Source organism: Primulina eburnea, chromosome 15 (assembly GCF_022965805.1).
Source record: "Primulina eburnea isolate SZY01 chromosome 15, ASM2296580v1, whole genome shotgun sequence".
In the NCBI taxonomy this organism is placed as follows: Eukaryota; Viridiplantae; Streptophyta; class Magnoliopsida; order Lamiales; family Gesneriaceae; genus Primulina; species Primulina eburnea.
Genome location: NC_133115.1, coordinates 18,290,374 through 18,304,108, shown reverse-complemented (window position 1 = coordinate 18,304,108; position 13,735 = coordinate 18,290,374). Strand labels below are relative to the sequence as shown.

The 13,735-nt window shown below is 39.5% G+C and overlaps 1 protein-coding gene across 1 annotated transcript; it reads left to right on the top strand.

Moving 5' to 3' along the window:
- Nucleotides 1–1,970: 1,970 nt before the first annotated feature.
- Nucleotides 1,971–4,072, top strand: LOC140815511 (uncharacterized). Its single transcript, XM_073174599.1, has 3 exons — nucleotides 1,971–2,491; nucleotides 2,545–3,041; nucleotides 3,123–4,072. The coding sequence occupies exons 1-3, from the start codon at nucleotides 1,971–1,973 to the stop codon at nucleotides 4,070–4,072; spliced, it is 1,968 nt and encodes a 655-aa protein (XP_073030700.1).
- The last annotated feature ends 9,663 nt before the right edge of the window (nucleotides 4,073–13,735 follow it).

The window sequence follows — 13,735 nt, the reverse complement described above, 5'->3', positions numbered from 1 at the left end:
TGCTCTTTCCCACCATAAGCGGGCATCTCCTCCAAATAGATAGGTCGCACAACGGACCCTATCCTCGTCTCTAAGCTCCATGAACTCGAAGATAACCTCGAGAGACTTAATCCAGCCCTCGGAGATCATGGGATCTGCAGTCCCTGAAAACTACTTCGATCGCATCTTCACGAACCGTTCATAGGTAGCCTCAGGCCCTGCCGGCCTGGTTGCCACAGCATTGTTCCCCGCAAATTGTGCGAAGAACTGAGTCATCCCAGCTAACATCTGGGCATTCATGTCAGGTGGAGTTGAAGATGGTAAATGTCTCTCCTTGCCTCTGATTCTCACTGTCCTCCTGGCGAGGCTCATCATCTCTCGTGCGCTCAAGAACGCGTCTAGGAGGCTTACTGATAAGCACGAATTATATAGCATTTTAAGGGTTTTATTTTGTCGTATTCGTTCTTATATGGCATTTTTTATTCCGAGTTTCGCGCTTGATTCGTTTTATTATTGTCATTTGCAGGTTTGACCAAAAGAAGATAAAAGCCAAAAAAAAATTAAGAAAAGTCAAGCATCGCAATGCCATGTCAGAGATACCCGGGAAAATAGCACAAGGAGAACTCTCGGACCCTATACACGGACCCCGTGCAAGGGTCCGTGCCTCAGAAGACAAGGGAAGATTTTGACAGAGACTACACCGACCCCGGAACGGACCTGTACACGGGGTCCGTGTCCATTAGCATCCGAGAGTGAAAGTTGACAGAGTCTACACGGACCCCGCGACGGACTTGTACACGGGGTCCGTGTCCAGTGTTCCGGAAGAATGTTTGGGCAGAGTCTACACGGACCTCTATCTTGATGCATGCACGGGGTCCGTGCCCTTGAGAGCAGAATCAGATTTTGGCGAAGATTTGTTCGTGATTTGGAAGGAAATAAAATGAAAAACCTAAAAAACGAGAAGGGGTTGTTTTTATGATTTTGTGGAGCCGACTTTTGGAGACGAGAAAAAGGATAACTTTCGGACTCTTAAAGGCGACGATGGCTTGGGGAAAAACGAGAGAAAAACCGCGCACTTCACACGCAAGATCCGCGCACCATCATTGAAATTTTCTCTTCTCTTGCTTTCTTATTTTCATTCATGAATTTGAATATTAGATTTTCTTCTAGTTTTGAATTTATGGAGTAGTTTTTCTTGTGATCGGGGGACCACGATAGGGGCAAACTTTTGATCTTGTTTATTCATCGGATTATTTGATTTACGAATTAATTTATGTTATTGATTAATGTTTGCGTAATTTTCGTGCTCTTAATTTGGCCAATTATTTGCATATTTGTTGTTTGATCTTGACTCGAAAGAGAATATATTGAAATTAGCTTCAAAAATATTAATCAACACACGGTTAAACCGACTAGAAATAGTATTCGGTTTCAATGTGCGATTTAGGCAACAGTTGTGATTCTATCGTTGTATAATGTATTTTTGTCTAATTAAATTCAATTAGAAATAGTTGGACTATTAAATGAAAATAAGATTATAAATTCTAGAAATAGATTTATAGTTAATTTAGGGAATTTCATCGTGACATTGAATAATCTTTGGTTAATTAATTCCAATGAGTGATAATAATCAAAGTTTAGACTGTTGTGTGTTCCCGGTCATTTTGTGGAATTTGAAAATTTCCCAAGTGTCAAACTGTTCTGAAATTTCGATACTTGGACTTGTCGTCCATTTACTATAACTTGACCTAGTCCGCTTGCTAGAATTATTCTCAACCGAAATCTTCGGTCAAGTTTTTGGCGCCGTTGCCAGGGATTATTTGATTAATATTAGGATAAATTATTTATTTGAGACTAGGCATTTGTTCTTAGTTCTTATTTTTATTTTTTAAAAGCATTTTTTATTATAAATTTTTATTTCAGATTTTTTCTTTCTTTGGAGCTTGAATTGTGCACTTGAATTTTGATTGCTGGAGTCTAGCTCGTGTTATATGAGGCATGCTCAAGGCGTCGAAAGTCTAGTGCCACTTGATCTAGAGATTGAAAGCACTCTCCGTCGCATCCGTAGAGCTCGAAAGAACAACAACTTGGCTCTTGAATTCGAATCTGAGGAGGAATCTGAAGTAGAACTTAAACCAGAATTTAAAGACATGGCCGAAGAAGAAGATGAGCGTACTTTAATGGAGCTTCACAGACCAGCGTTTGGAGGATATGGCTCTAGTATCGTCCGCCCTACAATTCAAGCGAACACTATCGAAATGAAGCCAGCCATCATCCAAATGATTCAACTCCAAGTCATATTTGGAGGATCGCCTTTTGAAGATCCCAATGCACATCTGGAGAACTTTATGTCAATCTGTGATACAATCAAGTGGAATGGGGTGAGTATTGATGCCATTTTACTCAGATTATTTCCATTTTCCCTACAAAGAGAGGCTATGGAGTGGCTTCGAGATCTTCCACCTGGTTCTATCACTACATGGGATGGATTAGTCGAGGTCTTCATGCACAGGTACTTCCCCCAACTAAGATTACACAATTGCAAAATGAAATCACATCATTCAGACAGAGAGACGGAGAATCTTTGAAATCAGCGTGGGCAAGGTTTAAGAAGATGTTGAGAATGTGCCCAAGACATGGTTTTTCAATAGGCCAGCAGGTTGAGACGTTCTACTATGGGGTGGATCTACCTGTGAGATCTATGATTGATGCAGCGGCCAACGGTAGCTTATACAGGAAAACGCCAACCACGACGCTTGAAATCATATCTAATATGGCAGAGAGCAATGTGGGTTGGCAAGACAACCGTAGGGAGAAGAAAGTCGGATTTCTTGAGATGGATGCTTTGACAGCGATCACAGCAAAGCTTGATGGATTGACACGTCAGATGGCACAGTTACAGGCAAATAAATCAATACCAGCCAAGCCAGTGCATCAAATTCAGGGAAACGTTGAGATAGTTGGTGGATCATCATCTAGTGACACGCCATTCATGCCAGATATGTCTTGTGAGGGAATACAGTGTTGTGGAAGGGACTCAGTGAATTATGTGGGGAACCAAGGTCAACAAAAATATAATCCATACAGTTTCTCATATAATCCGAGCTAGAGGAATCATCCAAATTTTGGGTGGAGGCAATCAGAGAATTCTTTTGAGCAACCACATTTTAATCCTCCACAGCATACTACACAGCAAAAGCCTCCTCAGCAACCACCTAAACCTCCGCAAGGTACAGGACCTTCTATGCCACACAGTTTCAAGCCACAGGATAGCAAGTCGATTCTTGAGGATATGCTAGCCAAGTACATATCCGGGAATGAGATGAGATGGCAAAATCACGATGCTATGATGCAAAGGGTGGAGACTCAACTAGGGCAGTTGGCGACACAAATGGCTACACGTGCTCCGGGTTCACTACCTAGTGACATGGAAAAGAATCCGAAGGGTGTCAATGCTGTCACGATGACATCCCCCCAAAAGCAAGAGGTAGTTGATGTTGAGGAAAATGTGCAAGAAAATGGGTCATCCAAGCAAGGGCCCGAGGATGCAAGGAAAACAGGTAAGTCTCTAAACTCAAATCTCACTGTTGATATTAATTCACTCCCGTTTCCCCAAAGAGCAAAGAAACTGCAACTGGATACCCAATATTCAAAATTCCTTGAGATTTTCAAAAAGCTGCACATAATTATCCCATTTGCAGAAGCTTTAGCTCAAATTCCCTTCTATGCAAAATTTCTTATGGAAATTTTATCAAACAAGAGGAAACTAGTGGATTTTGAGACAGTGAAGCTTTCGGAGGAATGTTCCGCAATTCTAAAAAATAAGTTGCCTCCAAAAGCTAAGGACCCAGGTAGCTTCTCTATCCCTTGTACCATAAGAACTTCGTTTTTTGGTAAAGCTTTGTGTGATTTAGGTTCAAGCATTAATTTAATGCCTTATTCATGTTTTGAGAAGCTAGGAATTGGTGAAGTTAGACCTACTACAATTTCCCTACAATTAGCTGATAGATCTATTAAATACCCTAGGGGAGTAGTAGAGGATGTTTTAGTGAAGGTTGACAAGTTTATTTTCCCACTGGACTTTGTTGTGTAAGATATGGAAGAGGATCGTGAGATTCCTCTTATTTTAGGAAGACTGTTTTTAGCCACTGGGAAGGCGCTGATAGATGTACAAAAGGGTGAGTTGGTGTTGAGGTTGAATGATGAGAGTGTAGTGTTTAAAGTTTTTCAGTCCATCAAATACACCAATGATACATCTGATTGTTTTAGAATTGATGCTACTGACGAGTTTATTGAGTATGGTTTGCAGGAACTACTTGGTGAGGATCCTTTGGTGGTCTGTTTGAACCATTCATGCCCGCAATAATTGGGAAATAAAGAGTTGGACGAATGAATTCATTATCTGGAAGCAGGCAGACCGATCTAAAAAACGGTAAACTCTAGGATTAGGGAGCTTGGGCATGTCCCAAGACCTTTAAAGTCATCCATCGAAGAAGTCTCAATCCTAGAGATGAACCTCTTCCTTCGCACTTAAAATATCTATTTCTGCTTGATAATGATAAATTGCTAGTAATAGTGTCCTCTACTTTGACAAGTACGGAAGAAGAAAAGCTGTTGCGAGTTCTGAAAGATAATATCAAAGCCATAGGTTGGAGTATTGCAGACATAAAAGGGATCAGTTCATCCATGTGCATGCACAAAATTCTGATGGAGGCCGATCACAAGACATCTACCCAACCTCAAAGGCGTCTGAACACAGCTATGCAAGAGGTGGTGAAGAAAGAGGTGATAAAGCTACTGGACGCATGTATTATTTACCCGATTTCTGATAGTAGGTGGGTAAGTCCAGTACAAGTAGTTCCGAAAAAAGGTGGGATCACGGTAGTAAAAAATGAGAACAATGAATTAATTCCTACCAAAACTGTTACAGGGTGGCGTGTTTGCATCGATTATAGAAAATTGAATGATGCCACCCGTAAAGACCATTTCTCCCTCCCGTTTATTGATCAAATGTTGGAAAGGTTAGCTGGACATCCTTTCTATTGTTTCCTGGATGGCTACTCGGGTTATATGCAAATTCCTATTGACCCTGAAAATCAGGAGAAAACCACTTTTACATGTCCTTACGGGACATTTGCATATAAACGAATTCCATTGGGTCTATGTAATGCACCAGCAAATTTCCACCGCTGCATGATGGCGATTTTTCATGACATGATTGAGGATTTTATAGAAATATTCATGGATGACTTTTCTGTCTTTCGATCTTCATTTGATACTTGTTTGATTAATTTGTCTAAGGTCTTAGAGAGATGTGAGGAGTCAAATCTGGTCTTAAATTGGGAAAAATGCCATTTCATGGTGAGATAGAGAATAGTGTTGGGGCACAAAATTTCTGAAACTTGGATTGAAGTTGATAAGGATAAAATTGAATTAATAGAAAAACTCTCAGCCCCAACAAACATCAGAGAAGTGCGTAGTTTTCTAGGACATGCAGGGTTCTATAGGCGCTTCATAAAAGATTTTTACTCATCAATTTGCTGATAAAAGATGTGCGCTTTGATTTTACTGATGAATGTGTACATCATTTAAAATTTTGAATGAGAAATTGATCACCTCACCTGTGATGATAGCACCTTAATGGGGGTCACCATTTGAGATGATGTGTGATGCAAGTGACACAGCTCTAGGGGCAGTGTTGGGGCAAAAGAGGGAAAAATGCATCCATGTCATCTACTATGCTAGTATGACATTGTCAGCTGCCCAACTGAACTATGCCACTACAGAGAAGGAGCTTCTTGCTGTGGTTTTTGCTCTGGATAAATTTATAGCTTATTTAATTGGGAGCAAAGTTGTAGTGCACACCGATCATTCAGCATTCAAATACTTAATGTCTAAAAAGGATGCAAAGCCAAGGCTAATTTGCAGGATTCTTCTGTTGCAGGAATTTGACTTGACGATAATCAATACGAAGGGGACAAAGAACCAAGTTGCAGATCATCTTTCACGTCTGGAGAATCTTATTCAAGGTAAGGATATTATTCGCGATGATTTCCCGGATGAACCACTTTTTGAGATCAACAGTTTACCCTGGTATGCCGATTTCGTTAATTATCTATCCAATAAGTTCATTCCTCCCTATTTTGTTTATCAGCAAAAGAAAAAAAATTTCTCAGATTTAAAATATTATTTGTGGGAGGATCCTTATTTGTTTAGAATATGTACAGATGGCATAGTCTGTAGATGCATTCCCCAGGAAGAGGTAAGTGAGATTTTGTTTCATTGTCATGCGGGTCCGGCTGGAGGCCATTTTGGGGCAACTAGAACTGCGTCTAAGGTCCTCCAGTCTTGTTTTTATTGGCCTACTCTGTTTAAGGATGCACATGAATATGTCACAAAATGTTCAGATTGTCAGCGCACAGATAATATCTCTAGGAGACATGAATTACCTCTCAATAATATTCTTGTGTGTGAAATATTTGATGTGCGGGGTATCGATTTCATGGGTCCGTTCTCAGTTTCTTTTGGGAACAAGTATAATTTTGTGGCTGTAGATTACGTGTGTAAGTGGGTGGAGGCAATTGCATGCAAAACTAATGATTCTAGGGTTGTTATTCAATTTCTTATGAAAAATATTTTCTCACGTTTTGGCACACCTAGAGCCATTATTAGCGATGGTGGTACTCACTTTTGTAATCGTCAGTTTGACAGTCTGTTGGCTAAGTATGGGGTCCGACATAAGGTGGCAACAACTTATCATCCTCAGACTAGTGTCCAAGTCGAGGTATCGAGCAGAGAACTAAAATGCATTCTTGAGAAGACTGTCGGTGCTTCAAGGAAAGAATGGTCTAGAAAACTTGACGATGCACTTTGGGCCTACCGCACTGCTTTTAAAACCCCCATTGACATGTCTCATTTTAAATTTTTTTATGGGAAGTCGTGTCACCTACCTGTCGAACTTGAACATAAGGCTTATTGGGCTACTGAATTTTTAAATTTTGATGCTAAAGCCACATGTGACGAGAGAGTACTGCAACTGAACGAATTGGATGAGTTTAGGTTGGATGCATATGAGAATGCCATGCTTTACAAGAAGAAAACCAAACGCTGGCATGATCAGAACATCGTTCATCGAGAATTTTTGGTGGGACAACTTGTATTGTTATACAATTCTCGACTGAAATTGATGCCAGGTAAGTTGCGTTGACGGTGGTCAGGACCATACACCATCACGCAAGTTTTCTCCTATGGGATAGTGGAGATCACTAGTGAAGCAACTGGAGCATTCAAGGTGAATGGACATAGGCTGAAGGTTTATCATGGTGGTACCATGCCTGATGAACCAACCACATTGGATCTGCAGGATCCAAACTAAATAATGAGAGTACAGTCAGGCTATTGACTATAAATGTAGCGCTTGCTGGGAGGCAACCTAGTGTTTAGCTTTATTTTACTTTCATCTTTTATTTTAGTTTCTATTTTTTTTATTATTCTTTACTTTTCTCGTGAGCTAATCTCAGTTAATGGTGGTGCAGGTAATTTATTCACTGACGGTGGGATTGATAAAGTGTAGGGGATTCTAACAGGACTAGCGGATTGAGAACGTTAAATAAGCCAGGGAAGTTCTGTACAATTCTTGCATCTTGTGTGCTTGATTGAGTTTCATTTTGACGTGTAGATTTATAGCATTGTACATTCCTGGCTTTGCATTTATGTTTTGTTCGTAGGTTGCGTAGGGTAAATTTTTTTAAAAAAAAAATTGTGAAATTCGCAATTCGATTAACCTAGTCGACACGGACCCTCTCCTGGATCCATGCACGGGGTCCGTGTCTCCTTCTTCAAAATTGCCATTTTCCCGAGCCTACACGGACCTTTTAACGGACCCCTACTCGGGGTCTGTATCCATCCCTTTCACAATTTCCAAACTCCCGAGTGTACACGGACCTCTACACGGACCCATACACGGGGTCCGTGCCTCCTATTTTCGAGTATCCTCAGAATAAAATCGCGATTTCCTCTTCCTAAATCCCCAAATCTCAAATCGCTTCTTCTCTCCTCCCATCGCCGCCTTCAGCAAAGAAATCTCCGTCCAACGCCGCCCCACGTCGATTTTTGCCATCTCTTGCCCTCATACACCAGCTCAGCCTCTCCACCAGCCGCAGCGCCCTACTACCGCCGCCTTCACCTTGTGCGAAATAACGCCTCATATTTCCGGTAAGCGTGGCTTTACATTGTTTCCAGTCTCCGAGTATTGTGCATTACTTCAGATTAAGGTGTTGGGTATCGTTCTTAGATTGTTAGATTGTTGGGAATCGATTGTTCTTGGATTGACTGGTTCCATATTTAGTGATTGCTTCGGGTTGTTGTTGAGCATATTATTTGTGGATTACTTATCATTGCGTTGGGATCGTCTTGTGTATTGTTTTGGTTGATTGGGATCAATTTGGATTGTGTTTCTGAGTTGGGATTTTTGTGATTCATTGGTTGCATATTTGAATCTAGCCGCTTACATCGCCATGCCTCCTCGTCGAAATACTGGTAAGTGTGCTCGGGCCGGTACATCCTCATCTTTTGGGTCCTCCAGGTTGCCATTTGATGCTTCAAGGTTCAACTCCCAAGAGAATTTTGAGTGGTACTCGACGCTGCAAGGGAACTCAGTCATTGTTGAGCGGTCCATTCATCCACGCATTGACAACGAGGTGCCACTCCGGGCCGAATTTGATAAATTTGGATGGGGTCTTCTTCTAGATATCGCCGGCCCTTATTACCCTGACTTGGTCTGGCAATTCTACGCAAATGTGGAGGAGAAAGAGATCACCGGGTGGCCTCATTTGCGTACTTACCACAAAGGCGTTCCGATTGAGTTGACTAGCGCATAACTCGCCGCTCTGTTGAATGTCCCTAATGAAGGGCCGCCAGTGGTATTTAATCAGTTGGATTTGTTCATGTCCGACATCACATTCCGGATCTCGCATGCTCGGTACCGTCTACATTATTTCACATCTCCTACCGATTCCCGCCTCAGTGTCTTCCCGACGTCCCTCCCACTGCTGGATCGCCTCATCAATTACTTCACAGGGGCGAATATCATTCCGAGGAAAGCTGGGAACAATGAGGTCCGTCGTATGGATCTCTATATCATTGAAAAGATGTTGAATGGCTTGGGGTCCATTCCTGCTATCCCGGTTGTGTCGATTATGATTTCACATATGCGATCAGTGGCCCACATTGATCCCACGAAGAATAGGACGCCATATGCACCCTTCTCTATCATCATCTCCAGGATACTGGCGGCCCACAGCGTCGATCTCACTGGTGAGCTTCCCTCCTGCCCAACTCTACACAGATGCTCACCGCTCAAGCCATGCAGGGCATGTACTTCATCTTCCGACATGGCACTTGTACCGCAATCCCGGGAGTCGACACGTCATTCCTCACCCCCGTGACCCACCGGTGCCTCCCCCTACAGCCAACGAGCGAGTCTACGAAGATCGAGTGACAGAAGAAGCGGCATTGGATGCCCGAGCAGCACCTCAGATTGATTTGCCACCTTGACAGCGAGCCCCGAGAGGTATACAACAGGTTTTCTCGTCCATGTTTGATTGCATGGACGACATATGCACTCGCTTGGCTCGACTCGAGCACCAGTCCAGGACGCAGTCTTCTTCAGACGGTATCTATGCTACACCTTGGGACAGATCCGCACTTGATGGCTTGGAGTACTTGGAGCTAGGATCAGATGATGAGTAGTCAGCTTCTTTTTATTCTAGGATTTTTGGAGGACTTTATCGCTTTTATAGATTTGCGCATTTCATTCGTATGTTGTTATTGCTGTTATGAGACATGTTCTTTATTTTTATTATCTTTTGGAGTTTATTCGATTGCTTGAGTGCTTTTCCTATTCCTTTTTTATGTTTCCTTGTATTCAATGTCGTTCTTTTCAGGAATTGATGCGTTCTACCCCATTGTCACCATCCACTCGACATTTTTCCAGGGAAGTGTGTCCGCTTTAACTGTCTTGTTAATTCATTTTACATTGTTTTACACTGAGGGAAGTGTCGCTGTCAAAGTGTGAGGGTGGGCCAGTCTTGTTACACAATCATTGCACAACACTAAACAAAACTTTTCACGTAGGATGAGACTATATCTAGATAAAGAACCCTTGTTTTACTTGATACCCGGATTAATTTGTTATATTTTTTGATCACCCGAGAAATCGTTTTATGCCTAATATGGAATGAGAGGAGTCGTAGTTTCAAGGAGAGAGTCAGGCATGAACCAGTTTTGTATTGACTTTTCATTTCATGCACGTTGTCAGACTCTTACTCGTTAATGGTAAATTGGTGCAAGGAGAACTAAAAGAAAAAAAAAGAGATAGAACAACCTAGAACTCATCTGATTAGCCATCGAAGCGAAAATACGAACTGATGATTACTTGAGGATGATTTAGGCGATCTTTGGACTATTTGAGCCTTTCAAGCCTACCCGATATATCATTTATTGTCTCTAATAACCCCTCTTGAGCCTGTAAAAATCGAATGGTGTGTGTCAATGACACACAATTAGACCACATTCGTGATTTATTTCATGTCCTACATCAACTAACAAAATTTTAGCCTATACACTTTTATTCTACCCGAACTTTGAGAGAAACAAACCCTTCGAGCGTTTTGAAAATTTCCAACACTCACAGGTGTAGAAAAGACATATGTGAAGGAGTTGTTGAATTACCCTTGAATGAAAAGAAGTGGATTTATGATTGAAAAAGAAAAGAAAAAAAATGGTATAAAGTGTATGGTATTGAAGACACCCGAAAAATCTGCGGGTGAAAGTTGAAGGACAATGAGAAAGGAAGGAGATAACAGAAGCTCTAAATATGATATAAGTACAATGATTGGTGACGAGTTAGAAGTTGAATGAATGCGCTGCAGGAATATATTTATTCTCTCTCACTTTTGATTCCCATGCCTTCTATTGTAGCCGTGAGCCTTGGCCTTACATTATAAGCTTAAAAAGACCTATTAACCAAGTCATTATCGTTCAACATTTAGTAGAGAGGGGTATGAAAGTCAAGCATATGGGGTGTTTCTATATATATATATATATATATATATATATATATATATATATATATATATATATATATATATATAATGTTGAACATAAGTGATCCTTAAACCAAGTAGCTGTTGATGAGTTTAAATTCTGACATGCACACTACACACATCTCATTCTGTTGATCTTTACTGGGTAAGGTTGGATCTTGATTTGCGATGAAAACGAACCTCATGGTATTCGAAACATGATCTTTTGACCGGGAGTGACAGAATTTGACAAATTGAGAAGTATTGATTGTACTACTTGAGTTCTGAATCTAAGATGTGTCTCATCTTTATTTCTTGTCTGATTTGTTCGAGGACGAACAAAGGTTAAGTGTGGGGGAGTTGAAAAGCACGAATTTTTATTTTGTCGTATTCGTGCTTATCTGGCATTTTTTATTCCGAGTTTCGCGCTTGATTCGTGTTATTATTGTCATTTCCAGGTTTGACCAAAAGATGATAAAAGCCAAAGAAAAGAAAGAAAAGTCAAGCGTCGCAATGTCATGTCAGAGATACCCGAGAAAATAGCACAAGGAGAACTCCCGGACCAATACACGGACATCGTGCAAGGGTCCGTGCCTCAGAAGCCAAGGTAAGATGTTTACAGAGACTACACGGACCCCGTAACGGACCTGTACACGGGGTCCGTATCCATTAGCATCTGAGAGTGAAAGTTGACAGAGTCTACACGGACCCCGCGACGGACTTGTACACGGGGTCCGTGTCCAGTGTTCCGGAAGAATTTTTGAGCAGAGTCTACAAGGACCCCTATCTTGATGCATGCACGGGGTCCGTGCCCTTGAGATCAGAATTAGATTTTGGCAAAGATTTGTTCGTGATTTTGAAGGAAATAAAAGGAAAAACCTAAAAAACGAGAAGGGGTTGTTTTTCTGATTTTGGGGAGCCGACTTTTGGAGACGAGAAAATGGAGAACTTTCGGACTCTTGAAGGCGACGACGGCTTGGGGAAAAACGAGAGAAAAACCGCGCACTTCACACGCAAGATCCGCGCACCATCATTGAGATTTTCTCTTCTCTTGCTTTCTTATTTTCATTCATGAATTCGAATATTAGATTTTGTTCTAGTTTTGAATTTATGGAGTAGTTTTTATTGTGATCGAGACCACGATAGGATCAAACTTTTGATCTTGTTTATTCATCGGATTATTTGATTTACGAATTACTTTATGTTATTATTTAATGTTTGCGTAATTTTCGTGCTCTTAATTTGGCCAATTATTTGCATGTTTGTTGTTTGATCTTGACTCGAAAGAGAATAGATTGAAATTAGCTTCAAAAATATTAATCAACATACGGTTAAACCAACTAGAAATAGTATTTGGTTTAAATATGCGATTTAGGCGACAGCTGTGATTCCATCGTTGAATAATGAATTTTTGTCTAATTAAATTCAATTAGAAATAATTGGACTATTAAATGAAAATAAGATTATAAATTCTAGAAATAGATTTATATTTAATTTAGGAAATTTCATCGTGACATCGAATAATCTGTGGTTAATTAATTCCAATAAGTGATAATAATCAAAGTTTAGACTGTTGTGTGTTCCCGGTCATTTTGGGGAATTTGAAAATTTCCCAAGTTTCAACCTGTTCTGAAATTTCGATCTTAATTATTAATTTAGCATACTTTAATTTAATTAGTTTAAATGATCATTGTTGCGACTTTGATTGTTGCACTCCCAAGAGCAGGTTGTCCACAAGTATTATAATTCGGTGAGTCCGATATCGTATCCACAGGGAAGCTAAGGTAATTACAAGTCCACTACAATGTCTTTTTCTTTTGTTTTGTTTTTGTTTCTTTTTAATTTTAATTGTTTGAATCTTTAATGGGTAAATTTTAATTGTTCAATTTTTAATTTAAGTAGTTGAGATTAAAGGATCCACTCTTGGTATTTTAATAAAGTTAACATTAACGAAAAATATTGAAATCCACTTAATAAAATGGTTCCAATATATTAAATAATCATATTTATATTATGTTATATATTATTATCTTATAAGTATATAATATATACCAAAACTTATAAATGTGGTCAAGTATTTATTGTGCTATATATATTTGTAAACACTAAATCAAGGTTCCCACTTTAAATGGTTGGTAAAACCAAACTAACATTTAAATGGTACAAAGAAATTAATATTATGATATATTTATATATAGTAAATCAAGGTTCCCAATTTTAATGGTTGGTAAAACCAAACTAAAATTCAAATGGTACCAAGAAATTAATATTATAATATATTCATATATAATAAATCAAGACATCCACTTTAAATGGTTGGTAATACCAAACTAACATTTAAATGGTTCCAAGAATTTAGTGTAACATATAGCAACAATAAATCAAAACTCCCACTTATAAGTAGGGTATAAAAATACTTAAAGAAATAAATATAACATAAACAATAAATAATGATTAAATAATATAAAACATAGATTCTTACCTTTTAGTAACCTTATTATCATGCCAAGAGTTTCACCTTTTCATCTCAACTTTAGGAAGTTAGCTATTCATTATTTAAAGTGTAAAACTTTGAGTATGAAATTATCATGCTAATTATATTTAAATGAAGAAATAAAGGAAAAATATAGAGAGAAATATTATGAACTCAAAGGTTTGTTCATATAATGAGG